This window comes from Rhinopithecus roxellana, chromosome 8 (assembly GCF_007565055.1).
Source record: "Rhinopithecus roxellana isolate Shanxi Qingling chromosome 8, ASM756505v1, whole genome shotgun sequence".
Classification (NCBI taxonomy): Eukaryota; Metazoa; Chordata; class Mammalia; order Primates; family Cercopithecidae; genus Rhinopithecus; species Rhinopithecus roxellana.
In genome coordinates, this window is record NC_044556.1 from 5,677,038 (window position 1) to 5,694,537 (window position 17,500).

Genomic DNA, 17,500 nt, shown 5'->3' on the forward strand with positions numbered 1-17,500 from the left:
CCCCGAGTACGGGCCCCACCCCTCGCCCACAGTTCCGTCTGGAGGCCCGGTTTTAACCTCAATTTTTTCTCTGGATCTATTTCTGCATCCCCCTCCCTGTGCTAACCCCAGGCCTTCTCCGCACCCACCCAGGAGGAAACCAGAATTTCCGTGTTCTACCCTGTCCTACGTGGCTGAAACTCGAGCCCACGAGCCCCGCCCGGCCAGTGGCTCGAAGCGGAAGTGACGTCAGCGCACAAACGGCATCTTTTCCGGCGCTGGCTCCTCTCGGTCAGTGGCGTTTCGCCTTTATGGTGGCGGAGTCAGCCGCGCCAATGGTGAGTTCCTCCTGCTTGGCGGTTCCCTAGATAGCAGGCGGCGGCAAAGGAATGATTGCGCGCCCTCGCGCAGGAGCCTCCCGCATCCGGTTCACTTCGCTCGCTTCTCCAGGGACTATCGGTCTTCCCTGCGCAGCCAGTTCCGAGAGGCTGCACACTCTCAGCTCACTGCAACCTCTGCAACCTTTGCCTCCTGGGTCAAGCAGTTCTCCTGCCTCAGCCTTCCTGGGATTACAGGCAAGTGCCACCACGCCCGCCTACTTTTTGTATCTTTAGTAGAGACGGTTTTGCCATGTTGGCCAGGCTGGTCTTGAACGCCTGACCTTAGGTGATCTGTCTGCGACGGTCCCCCAAAGTGTGGGGATTATAGGTGTGAGCCACCGCACCTGGCCAACTTTTGAAAATTTTAAATTCTGTTCTTCAGTTATCTTAGGTACATAATGAAGTTAATAACTCACATGGCTGGTGACTACTGAATTGTTCTGTGCAGGTCTGGACTGTCTTCTGGTCATACTAGGGGGTAACAGCATCCACAGGAGATCAGGCTGTAGGGACAAATATCAGACCAATTACTAGGGTTGTTTGAGTGTAGGTTTTTTTCAGTATTAAATAGAAGTAATGGGCCAGGCATGGTGGCTCATGCTTATTTATTTATTTATTTATTTATTTATTTTTGAGACGGAGTCTCACTCTGTTGCCCAGGCTGGAGTGCAGTGGCCGGATCTCAGCTCACTGCAAGCTCCGCCTCCCGGGTTCAGCCATTCTCCTGCCTCAGCCTCCCAAGTAGCTGGGACTACAGGCGCCCACCACCTCGCCTGGCTAGTTTTTTGTAGTTTTTAGTAGAGACGGGGTTTCACCGTGTTAGCCAGGATGGTCTCGATCTCCTGACCTCGTGATCCGCCCGTCTCGGCCTCCCAAAGTGCTGGGATTACAGGCTTGAGCCACCGCGTCCGGCCTGCTCATGCTTATTATCACAGCATTTTGGGAGGCCAAGTCAGGAGGATTGTTTGAGCCCAGGAGTTTGAGACCAGCCTGGGCAACCTGGTGAAACCCTGTCTCTACTAAAAAATACAAAAAGTAGCCGGACCCAGTGGTGTGCACCTGTTGTCCCAGCTACTTGGGGGGCTGAAGTGGGAGAATCACGTAAGGCTGGGAGTTCGAGACCAGCCTGGCCAACATGGCGAAACCCCGTCTCTACTAAAAATGCAAAAATTGGCCAAGCATCCTGGTGCATACCTGTAATCCCAGCTACTCAGGAGGCTGAGGCCTGATAATTGCTTGAACCTGGGAGGCAGAGGTAGCAGTAAGTCGAGATCGCGCCACTGCATTCCAGCCTGGGCAACAGAGTGAGACTTTGTCTCAAAATAATTAATAATAATAATAATAATAATAATAATAATAATAATGAATGATGATGCCTACCTGTGGTCCCAGCTATTCAGGAGGCTGAGGTGGGAGGATCACTTGAGCCCCGGAGGTCTAGGCTACAGAGAGTCGTGTTGGTGCCATTGCACTTCAACCTGAGCAACAGAGTAAGACTCTGTCTTAATAGAAAGATAGATAGATGGATGGATGGATGGATGGATGGATGGATGGATGGATGGATAGATAGATGTAATGATAGCTATTGGGAAGGATGGTTGTAATTAAGTTAGCATGTATATATAAAGCTACTAGAGCTACTTCTGGCATATCAGTCCCCAGTAAATGTCAGTTACTGTCATTAATACTTTCGTTACTGAGTGACGATACTGAATGGGCAATTTTTGGTGGCCTTCACATCTGTCACCTGCAGAGGCAAAACTCAGGCATAATGTTTGATGACTGATGTTTCATGCTTGTTGTTTGATGATTGATATGAACAGGATCGCAAATAACCCTGTACAAAGAGGAATGGAGATTGCCTCTATCCACCTAGATTCATAAGCTGCCCTGAGGTGATCTTGGGATCAAGGAAGGGATGCACATCGCACCATCAGCTTCAGAGAATGGCAGTCATTGATTTGTCCTGTGGTAAGTCCTTGTTGATGCTCTTTTTCAAAGATTCTGCTTTAGGTCACCCTGCACACCACAAGAGTCCAGTGAGCTGGGCCTGAGCAGGCATGCAGCTGATTGTTTTAGGAGGAATTGAAGTGAACCACAACAGAATGCTGTTTATTTGTTTGTTTGTTTATTTATTTTTGAGACAGAATCTTGTTCCGTCACCCAGGCTGGAGTGCAGTGGTGCAATCTTCGCTCACTGCAACCTCCGCCTCCCGGGTTCAAGTGATTCTCTTGCCTCAGCCTCCCAAGTAGCTGGGACCACAAGCACATACCACCAGGCCTGGCTAATTTTTGTTTATTTGTTTTTGTTTTTGAGATGGAGTCTCACTCTGTCTTCCAGGCTGGAGTGCAGTGCTGTGATCTCGACTCACTGCAATCTCTGCCTCCTGGGTTCAAGCAATTATCTGCCTCAGCCTCTCATAATTTTTGTATTTTTAGTAGAGACGGGGTTTCATCATATAGGCCAGTCTGGTATCAAATTCCTGACCTCAAGTGATTTGCCCGCCATGGCCTCCCAAAGTGTTGGAATTACAGGCATGAGCCACTGTTCCCAGCCAGAATGCTATTTTAGAATTCAGCCCTGGTTTGTGTACCTTAGGAAATGCTACATAAGCTTCATGAGTATTACTACTATGGGCAGATAGAGAGTCACATTTTTCTGGGTATAAGTTTCCTTGTAAAATGAAACTATTACCCTTTACCCAACAGGCAGCTCGGCCCACATCTGCTTTTCTGGGTCTAGCTGACACAGGACTACTATGGCATTTCGTGGCAGTGTTGTGTGTGTGCAGTTTTCTCGAGTGTACAGGAATATGTGGGAATTTCAAGCTAGGATGGAATGACTTCTAGGCATGAGAATGTGGGAAGGACGGGCAGCTCTGGCTTCTCATGCTCTCTTACTTGTCCACTAGGGTTTTTTTCCAGGGAACCAATCTGCCCTTTTGAAGAAAAGACAAAGGTAGAAGGGATGGTGGAGGACTACCTGGCAAATTCTTATCAGGTAAGCAGAAAATGTACTGTTGTACCAAATGACATGCTTACATCCAATAGGTAGACACATTTCCTTCTAGACAGACTCATCTCCAGAGTTTTCTTAGAGCAAATGAAGCCTTACTCAAGGACTGAGTCCCCAGGTGAATTTCCGCAGGGAATGAAGTCTCCTATATGTAAAGTGTTAAGTTGAAAATCACCTCAATATCTCAGTAATTACTAATTAAGCTTGACTTTCTTGGTGCTAACTGCATGTTTCTTATATTACTGGGTTCTGTGACAGATGATAAGACAGATGAAAGTGTCCTTTTATCAAATAATTTATTTACTCATCAGCATTTATCAGGTATCTGCAGTGTACTCAGGAGTGTGCTACATAGAGACCAATGGGACAGGAAGAGCTTCTAGCCTGGTTGTGCTGAGATAAAGTGTAAGCAGTGTGCAGTGGCTCATGCCTGTAATTCCAGCTACTCAGGAGACAGAGGTGGGAGGAGCACTTCAGCCCAGGAGATGGAAGCTGCAGTAAGCAGCAATTGTGCCTGCGTGACACAGTGGGACCCTATGTTTATATATAAATAAATAAACAGATCGAATAGATAGATAGATAGATGCTAGATAGATAAAAATTCACGTTTAGGAAGTACTGTTCTAATAAAAATAAAATTTAAAATTTAAAAATGCAAATATTAAAAAATTAAAAATAAATAGATCAGAAAAAAAGATTTAAAAAAATTTTTAAAGTGCTGTTTAAGGCATATGCCTGTCAGAAGTCACCCTTGAGTGTTTAGACACAAGAGCTCCTGAGACATTAAACCCTGGAGTAGATCATGGGAGACCTGAGAACCACGCATAAGTGAGTATAAGGTTCCCCTTCATCATTCTCCGGTGAGCATTGGTAGAAGTGTTCATTGGCTCAAACCAGCATGTGTGTGATGACTTAGGATTCAGTGACCTTTGATGATGTGGCTGTGGACTTCACCCCGGAGGAGTGGGCTTTACTGGACACAACTCAGAAATACCTCTACAGAGATGTGATGCTGGAGAACTACATGAACCTGGCCTCTGTGGGTAAGAGTAACATCACTTTGCTTGGCATGGTGGCCTGCACCTGTAGTCCCAGATACTTGGGAGGCTGAGGTGGGAGAATCGTTGGAGCCTGGGAGTTGGATACTAGCATGGGCAGCATTATGTGACCTCGTCTCTTAAAAGAAAAAAATTCTAGGTCGGGCGCAGTGGCTCACGCCTGTAATCCCAACACTTTGGGATGCTGAGGTGGGCAGATCACGAGGTCAGGAGATGGAGACCATCCTGGCTAACACTGAAACCCCATCTCTACTAAAAAAAAAAAAAAAAAATAGGTGGGTGTAGTGGCAGGTGCCTGTAGTCCCAGCTACTCAGGAAGCTGAGGCAGGAGAATGGCATGAACCCAGGAAGCAGAGCTTACAGTGAGCTGAGATCCGGCCACTGCACTCCAGCCTGGGTGACAGAGCGAGATTCCATCTCAAAAAAAAAAAAAAAATCCTAAAAATGAAGACTAGGCCAGTTGCGGTGGCTCACGCCTGTAATCCCAGCACTTTGGAAGGCCAAGGCGGGCAGATCACATGTGGTCAGGAATTTGAGACCAGCTTGGCCAACATAGTGAAACCCCATCTCTGCTAAAAATACAAAAATTAGACAGACTTGTTGGCGGGCACCTGTAATCCCAGCTACTCGGGAGGCTGAGACAGGAGCATTGCTTGAACCAGGAGGGAGAAGTTGCAGTGAGCTGAGATTGCGCCACTGCTCTCCAGCCGGGGCGACACAGTGATACTTCGTCTAAAAAAATTAATTAATTAAAAATAAAAATAAACACTAGCATCATTTCTTGTAGCCTGTTATAGAGCAGATGTATGTTACATGTTTGCTTGTCAATTCTGAATACAATGGGGAATAACAGAGACAGTCCCAAGTAACAGTCCCTGCTGTAGTATGTTTTAATTTACTGTGGTAATCCTGGAAGCATTATCAACAGCATCAGCTTCGTGCTGTAAGAAATATACGTCTTCCAGGCCGGGCGCGGTGGCTCAAGCCTGTCCTCCCAGCACTGTGGGAGGCCGAGACGGGCGGATCACGAGGTTGGGAGATCGAGACCATCCTGGCTAACATGGTGAAACCCCGTCTCTACTAAAAAATACAAAAACTAGCCGGGCGAGGTGGCGGGCGCCTGTAGTCCCAGCTACTCGGGAGGCTGAGGCAGGAGAATGGCGTAAACCCGGGAGGCGGAGCTTGCAGTGAGCTGAGATCCGGCCACTGCACTCCAGCCTGGGCGACAGAGCGAGACTCCGCCTCAAAAAAAAAAAAAAAAAAAAAAATGAAATATACATCTTCCTTCCTATTCTTTTTTTTTTTTTTTTCCCGAGATGAAGTCTTGCTCTTGTGTCCCAGGCTGGAGTGCAGTGGCACGATCTCCGCTCACTGCAACCTCCAACTCACAAGTTCAAGCGATTCTTCTGCCTCAGCCTCCTGAGTAGCTGGGATTACAGGTGACTACCACCATGCCCGGCTAATTTTTGTATTTTTAGTAGAGATGGGGTTTCACTATATTGGCCAGGCTGGTCTCGAACTCCTAACCTCAGTGATCTGCCCACCTTGGCCTCCCAAAGTGCTGAGATTACATGCGTGAGCCACAGCATCCGGCCTCCTTCCCCTATTTGATTTAGTAAATTGGAAACTCCAGGGTTGGGGCCCAGTCATCTGTGTTTTCAGAATCAATGAAGATGAATCTAATGTACTATCATGTTTGAGATCCAATGGCAGAGTTGTTTACCCATGAGAGCAAGCATCTTTTTGTTGTACTTACTGTATTTCTGCTTTTTTTTTTTTTTTTTTTGAGACAGAGTCTCACTCCGTCACCCAGGCTGGAGTGTAATGGTGCCACTTTGGCTCACTGCACTTCAGCCTCCCAAGTAGCTGGGATGAGACACACCTGCCACCATGCCCAGTTAATTTTTTTTATTTTGATTTTTTGTATTTTTAGTAGAGATGGATGGGGTTTTGCCATGTTGGCTAGCCCAGTCTTGAACTCCTGACCTCAGGTGATCCACCCGCCTCGGCCTCCCAGAATGCTGGGATTACAGGTGTGAGCCACTGCACCCGGCCTACTTACTTTATTTATTTATTTATTTTTTGGTGACAGGGTCTTGCTCTGTTGCCCAGGCTGGAGTGCAGTGGTGCAATCTCTGCTCACTGCAACCTCCGCCCTCCCAGGTTCAAGCGATTCTCCTGCCTCAGCCTCCTGAGTAGCTGGGATTACAGGCAAGTGCCACTGTGCCCAGCTAATTTTTGTATTTTTAGTAGAGAAGGGGTTTTACCATGTTGGCCAGGCTGGTCTTAAACTCCTGACCTCAAGTGATCCACCCACCTCAGCCTCCCAAAGTGTTAGGATTACAGGCATGAGCCACTGTGCCCAGCCTACTTTATTTCTTTTTTTTTTTTTGAGACGGAGTCTCGCTCTGTCTCCCGGACTGGAGTTCAGCGGCCGGATCTCAGCTCACTGCAAGCTCCGCCTCCCAGGTTTACGCCATTCTCCTGCCTCAGCCTCCCGAGTAGCTGGGACTACAGGCGCCCACCACCTTGCCCGGCTAGCTTTTTGTATTTTTTAGTAGAGACGAGGTTTCACCGTGTTAGCCAGGATGGTCTCGATCTCCTGACCTCGTGATCTGCCCGTCTCGGCCTCCCAAAGTGCTGGGATTACAGGCTTGAGCCACCGCACCCGGCCCTTTATTTCTTTTCTTTTCTTTTTTTTTTTTTTGAGACGGAGTCTGGCTCTGTCGCCCAGGCTGGAGTGCGGTGGCCGGATCTCAGCTCACTGCAAGCTCCGGCTCCCAGGTTCACGCCATTCTCCTGCCTCCGCCTCCCAAGTAGCTGGGACTACAGGCGTCTGCCTCGTCGCCCGGCTAGTTTTTTGTATTCTTTAGTGGAGACGGGGTTTCACCGTATTAGCCAGGATGGTCTCGATCTCCTGACCTTGTGATCCACCCGTCTCGGCCTCCCAAAGTGCTGGGATTACAGGCTTGAGCCACCGCGCCCAGCCTATTTCTTACTGAAATAAAAGTTTTAGTGCTTTACAAGTGTGTACATCAGTCTGAATTTTGGGTTTAATGGGTCAGATATAACCAATCTTTTTTGGGCACAGAAATGGAGATCTTAGCTTTTTTATCTCTTTTGTAATAATTACATTGCTTTTATTAGAAATATATCTCCTGGCCAGGTGTGGTGGCTCATGCCTGTAATCCCAGCACTTTGGGAGGCTGAGGTGGGTGGATTGCCTGAAGCCAGGAGTTTTGAGACCAGCCTGTCCTACACGGTGAAACCCCATCTCTACTAAAAATACAAAAAATTAGCCAGACGTGGTGGCACACACCTGTAGTCCCAGCTAGTCAAGAGGCTGAGTCAGGAGAATCGCTTCAAAATGGGAGACAGAGGTTGCATTGAGCCAACATTGTGCCACTGCACTCCAGCATGGGTGACAGAACGAGACTCCATCTCAAAAAAAAAAAAGGAGATTTTTAAAGATGTACTTTGCCTCAGAAGATTTCAGCTATTTTTCTCAGAGTTTTGGATATCTTTGAGTTTTATTTTCCGTTTTGTCAAACATTCCTATGATCTAATTAAACTACCTGTTCTGTTTCTTTATTAACTTTATCATTTTGATATATGCTCTTTATCTAGATCTTTCCTACTTTCCTTTCCTGAAGATACTCTCTTCCTGTTTTCCATCAGCTTTAATTTTCTTTTCTTTTCTGAAGTCTCCCTGTGTTGCCCAGGATGGGGTGCAATGGCACGATCTCGGCTCACTGTAACCTCTGCCTCCCGGGTTCAAGCGATTCTCTTGCCTCAGCCTCACGAGTAGCTGGGATTACAGGCATGCACCACCATGTGCGGCTAATTTTGTATTTTTAGTAGAGATGGGGTTTCTCCAGGTTGGTCAGGCTGGTCTTGAACTCCTGATCTCAAGTTATCCACCTGCCTCAGCCTCCCAAAATGCTGGGATTACAGATGTGAGCCACTGCTCCCGGCAGTTTTAATTTTCACAGAAGTAGTTTGTAATAAACTATCTATACGCATCAGTTGTGTAATAAACCCCACATCATTATAGCCTGATTTTTGACATACCAAAATCCTCTAGGTTCTCTGGCTTTTATTTTATTGCTGTGTTTAATTTGAAAACAAGTAAAAATGACTCATTTTAAACTAACATTTCTCTAAAGGCTTACATTTCTTTCTCTGCTTAACTTCAGAATGGGAAATACAACCTAGAATCAAACGGCCATCACTTCAGCAGGGTTTTCTGAAGAATCCAATATTCAATGGGATACAAATGGTAAGATTCGTGAGGGTTATTTCTTAATTTCCTCTCTTAGAGAAGATTGAGAATTCCATTCTAGAATAGCAGCGCAGTCAGAGGTGTGGCTTACATCTGTAATCCCAGCTACTTGGGAGGCTTAAGTGGGAGGATCATTTGAGCCCAAGAGTTCAAGGCTAGCCTAGGCAGCATAGCAAGATTCCAGCTCTGATTTTAAAAAGAGGGTGAATGTGGTGGCTCACACCTGTAATCCAACATTCTGGGAGACTGAGGTGGGTGGATCACTTGAGGTCAGGAGTTTGAGACCAGGCTGGCCAACATGGTAATACTCCGTCTCTACTGAAAATACAAAATTAGCTGAGTGTGGTGGTGGGCACCTGTCATACCAGTTACTTAGGAGACTGAGGCAGGAGAATGGCATGAACACAGAGGCAGAGGTTGCAATGAACTGAGATTGCACCACTGCATTCCAGCCTGGGCGACTGAGTGAGACTCTCAGAAATAAAGTAAAACTGAGTCTGTAGTCCCATCACTTTGGGAGGCCTAGGCAGGTGGATCACTTGAGGTCAGCACTTCGAGACCAGCCTGGCCAACCTAGTGAAACTCTTATCTCTACTAAAAATACAAAGGTAGCCAGGCATGGTGGCAGACACCGATAATCCCAGTTACATGGGAGGCTGAGGCAGAATTGCTTAAACCCGGGAGGTGGAGGTTGCAGTGAAAAAGAAACAGCACAAATGAGAGATACTTGAGAGAATTACAGAAGTAGCCTGTACCGTTGAGGGAGCAGGGTCTCTGGAGAGAGAGTCTGAATGTGGTGAATTTTGTGATGTTTCATTCCTATATAACTTGTCACTTCAAAATACCCACAAGTACACATTCCCACATAAGTAACTAGACATTGACGATTTAAACAGTTTCATGAAAATCTACACTATTTGGTTGGGTGCAATGGCTGACACCTATAATCCCAGCACTTTGGGAAGCTGAGGCAGGTGAATTGTTTGAGCCTAGGAGTTCAAGACCAGCCTGGACAACGGAGACCCTGTTTCTACAAGGAATAAAAAATTTGCCGGGTGTGTTGGCATGCACCTGTAATCCAAGCTTCTCGGGCGACTGAGGCAGGATGACGGTTTCAGCCTGGGAGATTAAGGCCGCAGTGAGCTGTGATTGTGCCATGGTACCCAGCCTGAGTGACAGAGTGAGACCTTGTCTCAAACCACCCCCACAATAAAAAAAGAACTACAGTTTTTTTGTTTGTTTGTTTTTTAACAATTAGAGCCAGTGGCATAGAATTCTAGCCAAAGTTCCCATCATTCAATCTGGGAGAAATCAGAAAGTCAGGAAATAAAAACAAGGAAGAAAAATTGTAAAAATTATAATTATCAAAGTAGGCAGACATGGTAACTCATGGCTGTAATCCCAGCACCTTGGGAGGCTGAGGCAGGGGGGTTTTGTGAAGAGTATGAGATCAGCCTAGGCTACATAGCAAGACTCTGTCTCTATACTGATAAATTGAGGCTGGGTGTGGTGGCTCATGCCTGTAATCCCAGCAATTTGGGAAGTCGAGGCGGGCAGATCATGAGGTCAGGAGTTCAACACCAGCCTGGCCAACATGGTGAAACCCAGTCTCTACTAAAAATTCCAAAACTAGCTGGGTGTGGCTGCACGTGCCTGTAATCCCAGCTACACGCGAGGCTGAGGCATGACAATCACTTGAGCCCAGGAGGTGGAGGTTACAGTGAGCCAAAATCTCGCCACTTGCACTCCAGCCAAAGCGAGACTCCATCTCAAAAATAAATAAACTGAGGTGGGGCGTGGTGGCCACGCCTGTAATCTCAGCACTTTGGGAGGCCGAGGCAGGCCAATCACCTGAGCTCAGGAGTTTGAGACCAGCCTGGGTAACTTGGCAAAACCCTGTCTCTACAAAACAGAAAAATTAGCCAGGTGCAGTGGTGGGCACCTGTATTCCTAGCTACTTGGGAGGCTGAGACAGGAGAATCGCTTGAGCATGGGAGGTGGAGGTTGCAGTTTGCTGTGAGTGTGCCACTGCACTCCAGACTGGGAGACAGAACAAGACTTTCTCTCCAAAAAAAAAAAAAAAAGTAAACATTAAGAAGTAAAATAATAATTGTCATTAAAATAATGTTTCTGTGTTCAGATGGGTGAAATCTCTTAATATGTCTGAAAATGTTTTAAAACCTTTATCCCGTCATCAACAGACAAGAGGCTACAGTGGATGGAAACTCTGTGACTGTAAGAATTGTGGAGAGGTCTTCAGTGAACAGTTTTGCCTTAAGACACACATGAGAGCTCAGAATGGAGGGAACACTTCTGAGGGTAATTGTTACGGAAAAGGCATCCTCAGTGTGCACAAGGAAGCCTCTGTTGGACAGGAACTTCCCAAATTTAATCCATGTGGAAAAGTCTTCACTCTAACTTCAGGCCTTGCTGTACATCTTGAAGTTCTCAATGCAAGACAACCTTACAAATGTAAGGAATGTGGAAAAGGCTTTAAGTATTTTGCAAGCCTTGATAATCACATGGGAATCCACACTGATGAGAAACTCTGTGAATTTCAGGAATGTGAGAGAGCTATCACACCTTCCTCACACCTAAAGCAGTGTGTAGCAATTCATACAGGAAAGAAATCCAAAAAGACTAAGAAATATGGGAAATCCTTCACTGGTTTTTCTCAACTTTATGCACATGTGAAAACTCATAAAGGAGAGAAGTCCTTTGAATGCAAAGAATGTGGAAGATCCTTTAGAAATTCCTCATGCCTTAATGATCACATTCAGATTCACACTGGAATAAAGCCACACAAGTGTACATACTGTGGGAAAGCCTTCACTAGATCAACTCAACTTACTGAACATGTAAGAACTCACACTGGAATAAAACCCTATGAATGTAAGGAATGTGGCCAAGCCTTTGCTCAGTACTCGGGCCTTTCTATACACATACGAAGTCACAGTGGGAAGAAACCCTATCAGTGTGAGGAATGTGGGAAAGCCTTCACTACATCCACAAGCCTTATTCAACATACAAGAATTCACACAGGAGAGAAGCCTTATGAATGTGTTGAATGTGGGAAGACCTTCATTACTTCTTCCCGTCGTAGTAAACATTTGAAAACTCACAGTGGAGAAAAGCCCTTTGTATGCAAGATATGTGGGAAAGCATTTCTGTATTCCTCACGCCTTAATGTTCACCTGCGAACTCATACTGGGGAGAAACCCTTCGTATGTAAAGAATGTGGGAAAGCATTTGCTGTTTCCTCACGCCTAAGTAGACATGAAAAAATTCACACTGGGGAGAAACCCTATGAATGTAAGGGTATGAGTGTTACCATTTAGACCATCAGTTGCCATCTTTAATTATTGGCAATGACACCAAAGATTATCAGATTTGTCCTAAATGCCTTGTGGAGGTTGTAATGGCTCATGGATTGGCCTTAGATGCCATCCTGAAGGTCTGAAATTAAACCTACAGGTTCTGAATACAACTTCATGGTTGCCTGAGTCTGGGCATCTGTGAAGAAGGGTCATGGATGGTGAGGTCAGTACTGCAGCCTGCCTCACCTTGGTGATTACATTCCTAAGATCATAGCATTAACAAGTTCTGTATGAGATACATCATGCAGATTGATCCCAGCCCCTGTTGATGAGTGGCTGCCAGTGTGGCACATTCATGTCAAAATTTACCAGAAACCAAGATGATGTAGGACCCCAGAGGTGGGTTGTTAAGAGATGCTCTTCCAAGGGTCTCTTCTATTTCCACAGATCCTGCAGAGCATGGCAGGAATGAAACCATCCTTAACTGCCAGTGCACTTTCACAGCTGATTATTTCTGTGTCCCCTTGTAAAATCTAAGAAGTGTGACAGCCTTGCCTGTTCTCCCTTGTATGTCTATTTCAGGTGGCACAATGTAAGTGGCAGTGTCTCTTCTAGTATAATCCAGTCTATCTCCTCACTCCTCTTAAGATGGCTGATATAGTCCATGAATCCCACTCATGATCTCTTTATCAAATGATTGTTCAGCCACACTTTCAGGATTCTCTTCAGCACAAGTTTTATAATTTTTGCAGTATGGATAGGCTGAGAATTTTCCAAATCTCCAGGTTCTGGTTCCTTTTTCCTTAACAGTTGCTTCTGCAATTCAAGTCTCCTCTTTGGATTTCCCTGTAAGCAGTCAGGAAGAATGAAGCTTCCTGTGTCTTTTAACACTTTAATTACAGATGTTAGTGATAAATACCTAATTTTATCTCTCTCAAGCTCTACCTTGCACAAAATGCTAGAATACAGTTCTGCCAAGTTCTTCACCGCTTCATATCAAGGGTTGTCTTATTTCCCAATAGCATGTTCCTCATTCTCCAATGACACCTCACCAGAATCACCCTTGCCAACCTTATTTCCAGCTTGCACATCACAGTTTTTCCAGCCACTACTCATTTGTCACTTTCCAAGCTGCTTCACATTTTTAGTTTTGTTGTTTCTTTGTTTTTAATCTACCTTAATGAGCTCAGGCCACCATAACAAAATACCACAGACCAAATGGCTTACAAATTCATTTAATTGTAAATAAATCAGGTTAAAAACATTACATTCTGCCGGGTGTGGTGGCTCAAGCCTGTAATCCCAGCACTTTGGGAGGCTGAGACGGGTGGATCACGAGGTCAGGAGATCGAGACCATTCTGCCTAACACAGTGAAACCCCATCTCTACTAAAAAATAAAAAAAAAATAGCTGTGTGAGGTGGCGGGCGCCTGTAGTCCCAGCTGCTACTGCTGAGGCAGAAGAATGGCGTAAACCCAGGAGGCGGAGCTTGCAGTGAGCTGAGATCCGGCTGCTGCACTCCAGCCTGGGTGACAGAGCAAGACTCCGTCTAAAAAAAAAAAAAAACATTATATTCTCACATTTCTCGAGGCTGTAAGTCTGAGATCAGAGTGCCAGCATGGTCAACTTCTGGTAAGAGCTCTCTTCCTGGTATGTAAATGCCTACTTCCTTATGTCTTCACAGGATGGAAACCAGCAAATAGGTCTCTTTCTCCTCTCTCCTTCCTCCTCTGTCCTCTCTCCCCACCATCTCTCTCTCCCCCTCCCTCCCCCCACCCATCTCTCGACATCATTTCATGATACTTCCTGAAGACTCTATTTTCACATACAGTCACATTGGGATTTGAAGCTTTAACATAGGAATATTTGGGGTTATCATTCAGTCCAAAGTACTTGGTATGATTCTTTTCCGTTTCCACATAGACAATCACATAATCTGTAAATAACGACTCTTATTTTTCCACTTTAGTCGTTAAGTTATACATATATATTTTATTCCTTGGTTTACTGGACTCATTTCAACCTCCAGCACAACACCAACTAAAAGTAGTAATACCAGCATAATTGTCCGCAGTTCTGCTGAGATATGTGCTCTATTTTATTGGCTTGGCTGTAGGTTTTTATCTTATTTTTTGAAGAGGCTCTTACAGGTAAAGTTTCTTTTTATATCCAGTTTTTACATGATGAATGATTTCCCAATATTTCATAATTTGTGAGGCTGAATTCCTCTTGAATTTATTAACTGCTTCCTGTGCATCCTCTGTGATGATCATGTTTATTTACTAATACTCAAGTACCTAGAACTGTACCTGGTCCATGATGGTATGTAATAAATACTTCAGTGAAATGATGTGGTGATGCATGCCTGTAGTTCTAGCTACTTGGGAGGATGGCCTGAACCCAGGGGTTCTAGACCAGCTTAGGCAACATAGCAAGACCACATCTCAAAAAAAAAAAAAAAAAAAAAAACTAAACAACAAAACAAAACAAAAAAACTTGAATGAGTGAATGCATGGAAGGACTTGTTTCTAAAATAAATGCGGTCAGTCATAGGTGGGAACTGAACAATGAGATCACTTGGACTCAGGAAGGGGAACATCACACACCGGGGCCTATCATGGGGAGGGGGGAGGGATTGCATTGGGAGTTATACCTGATATAAATGACGAATTGATGGGTGCTGACGAGTTGATGGGTGCAGCACACCAATATGGCACAAGTATACATATGTAACAAACCTGCACGTTATGCACATGTACCCTAGAACTTAAAGTATAATAATAAAAATAAATAAATAAATGCGGTCAGGTTGGGTGTGGTGGCTCATACCTGTAATCCCAGCACTTTGCGAGGCAGGGATGGGTGGATCACTTGAGGTCAGGAGTTGGAGACCAGCCTGGCCAACATGGTGAAATCCCATCTCTACTAAAAATACAGAAATTAGCTGGATGTGGTTGTGTGCACCTGTAATTCCAGCTACTCGTGGGGCTGAAGCAGGAGAATCACTTGAACCTGAGAGGTGGAGGTTGCATTGAGTGTAGATTGCACCACTACACTCCAGCCTTGGTGACAGAGTGAGACTCCATCAAAAGTAAAATAAATGTGGTTTTTGTATTTATTTCTAGTTTCTAGTATTTATTTCTAGTATTACATCAACCTTGCATTCCTGGATAAGCTCAACTGAGACATAATGGATCATTTTAAAAGACTTGATTACCTTTACTAATATGTTATGGAGCTATGTCTGAATAACTTTGCAATTTTTTTTCTTATTGTCCCTGATTTTTTTTTTTTTTTTTTGAGATGGAGTCTTGCTCTGTCGCCCAGGCTGGAGTGCAGTGGTGCGATCTCAGCTCACTGCAAGCTCCGCCTCCCGGGTTCACGCCATTCTCCTGCCTCAGCCTCCTGAGTAGCTGGGACTACAGGCGCCCGCCACCTCGCCTGGCTAGTTTTTTGTATTTTTTTAGCAGAGACGGGGTTTCACCGTGTTAGCCAGGATGGTCTCGATCTCCCGACCTCGTGATCCGCCCGTCTCAGCCTCCCAAAGTGCTGGGATTACAGGCTTGAGCCATCGCGCCCGGCCGAAGTATGGATTTAATTTCATATTTTCTCAGATGGCTAACCAGCTATCTTAGACCTTTCATTACAAATGGCATTTTTTGTCCCATTTATCTGAAATGCCACTTTTTTTTTTTTTTCCAGACAGTTTCACTCTTGTTGCCCTGGCTGGAGTGCAATGGCACGATCTCCGCTCACTGCAATCTCTGCCTCCTGGGTTCAAGCTATTCTCCTGCCTCAGCCTCCCGAGTACCTGGGATTATAGGCATGTGCCACCATATCTGGCTAATTTTGTATTTTTAGTAGAGACGGGGCTTCTCCATGTTGGTCAGGCTGGTCTCTAGCTCGTGACCGCAGGTGATCCACCCGCCTGTGCCTCCAAAAGTGCTGGAATTACAGGCGTCAGCCAACACACCCGGCCTTTTTTTTTTTTGAGATGGAGTCTTGCTCTGTTGCCCAGGCTCGAGTGCAATGGCGCAGTCTAGGCTCACTGCAATTTCTGCGTCCCAGGTTTGAGCGATTCTCTTGCCTCAGCCTCTGGAGTACCTGGGCTTACAGGCGCCCACCACAATGCTTGGCTAAATTTTTTTTTTTTTTTTTTTTTTTTTTTGAGACGGATTCTTGCTGTATCATCAGGCTGGAGTGCAGGGGAGCGACCTCCTGCAACCTCTGCCTCCCGGGTTCAAGCGATTCTCCTACCTCAGCCTCCTGAGTAGCTGGATTACAGGCACCCGCCACCATGCCCAGCTAATTTTTGTATTTTTAGTAGACATGGGATTTCACCAAGTTGGCCAGGATGGTCTCCATCTCTTGACCTTGTGATCCGCCTACCTCGGCCTGGGATTACAGGCACCCCATTCCAGGCCATGCTTGGCTAAATTTTTTTGTATTTTTAATAGAGACGGGGTTTCACCATGTTGGGCAGGCTGGTTTTGAACTCCTGACCTCAAGTGATCCTCCAGCCTTGGTCTCCCAAATTGCTAGGTTTACAGGCATGAGCCACCGCACTTGGCAAAATTAATTTATGAACCAAATTTCTACGTGTTCTTGGGTCTATTTTTAGATATTTTATTAGTCTGTTTCTGTTTCATGTGCTAGTACCACATAGTTTTAATTATAGAGGCTTTATAGTATGTCTTATTTATTTTATTTTAATATACTTTGATTATTTGCCTTGTGTGAAAACTGTCAATAGTATGTTTTAACATCTGCTGCTCATCATTGCTTTTATTTTTCTTTTCTTGGTTATTATCAGATGTTTGTTCTTCCACATAAACTTTAGTATCAATGTACCTAACTCCAGAAAAAACTTTTAATGTTTTTATTGGGATTATGTTACATTTCTGAATAAACCTGGGGAGAATGTCTGGTGTCAGTGCTATTTTATAATGTAGGAAATGTGGTCCTGGCCCATGTGGTAAATCATAGAAATCAGAAAAATAATAGAAATACTTGTTTTTGGCCAGGCGTGGTGGCTCACACCTGTAATCCCAGCACTTTGGGAGGCCAAGGCAGGCGGATCACTAGGTCAGGAGATCAAGATCATCCTGGCTAACACGGGGAAGCCCCGTCTCTACTAAATATACAAAAAAATTAGCCAGGTGTGGTGGTGGGCGCCTGTAGTCCCAGCTACTCGGGAGACTGAGGCAGAAGAATTGCTTGAACCCGGGAGGCGGAGCTTGCAGTGAGCCTAGGTCGCGCCACTGCACTCCAGCCTGGGCAACAGAGCGAGACTCCATCTCAAATAAATACATAAAGAAAGAAAGAATGAAGAAATAAAGGCCTACAGAAAGCCTGACTGAATAGAAGAGATAGACCATGCCATTGACTGGCAGGTTTATCAATATGGAAGAATTGTGGAAAGGCTCTAGGAACATGAGGAGATATATACAAAAAAGCTACACACAACA

General features: G+C 45.2%; 1 protein-coding gene across 6 annotated transcripts; it reads left to right on the forward strand.

Moving 5' to 3' along the window:
* The first annotated feature begins 211 nt into the window (after positions 1 to 211).
* LOC104670503 (zinc finger protein 561) lies at positions 212 to 12,207 on the forward strand. 6 transcript variants are annotated; one of them, XM_030936409.1, is made up of 7 exons: positions 212 to 317; positions 430 to 554; positions 2,183 to 2,330; positions 3,272 to 3,360; positions 4,292 to 4,418; positions 8,630 to 8,712; positions 10,917 to 12,207. In XM_030936409.1, exons 3-7 carry the CDS (start codon positions 2,306 to 2,308, stop codon positions 12,051 to 12,053), a joined length of 1,461 nt encoding a protein of 486 aa, XP_030792269.1. In that variant the 5' UTR covers positions 212 to 317; positions 430 to 554; positions 2,183 to 2,305; the 3' UTR covers positions 12,054 to 12,207. The 6 variants fall into 6 exon arrangements, with proteins under 6 accessions (XP_030792269.1, XP_030792268.1, XP_010372110.1 ...); XM_030936408.1 differs by having other exon boundaries at positions 221 to 554; XM_010373808.2 differs by lacking the exon at positions 430 to 554 and having other exon boundaries at positions 221 to 317.
* The last annotated feature ends 5,293 nt before the right edge of the window (positions 12,208 to 17,500 follow it).

What these genes read in the sequence shown, in the direction of transcription:
- LOC104670503 (XM_030936409.1), top strand. Translation starts at nt 2,306, where the DNA reads ATGGCAGTCATTGATTTGTCCTGTG. An exon ending in AGTCATTGATTTGTCCTGTG is followed by an intron (nt 2,331 to 3,271) that starts GTAAGTCCTTGT and finishes CTTGTCCACTAG; the next exon opens with GGTTTTTTTCCAGGGAACCA. An exon ending in CATGAACCTGGCCTCTGTGG is followed by an intron (nt 4,419 to 8,629) that starts GTAAGAGTAACA and finishes GCTTAACTTCAG; the next exon opens with AATGGGAAATACAACCTAGA.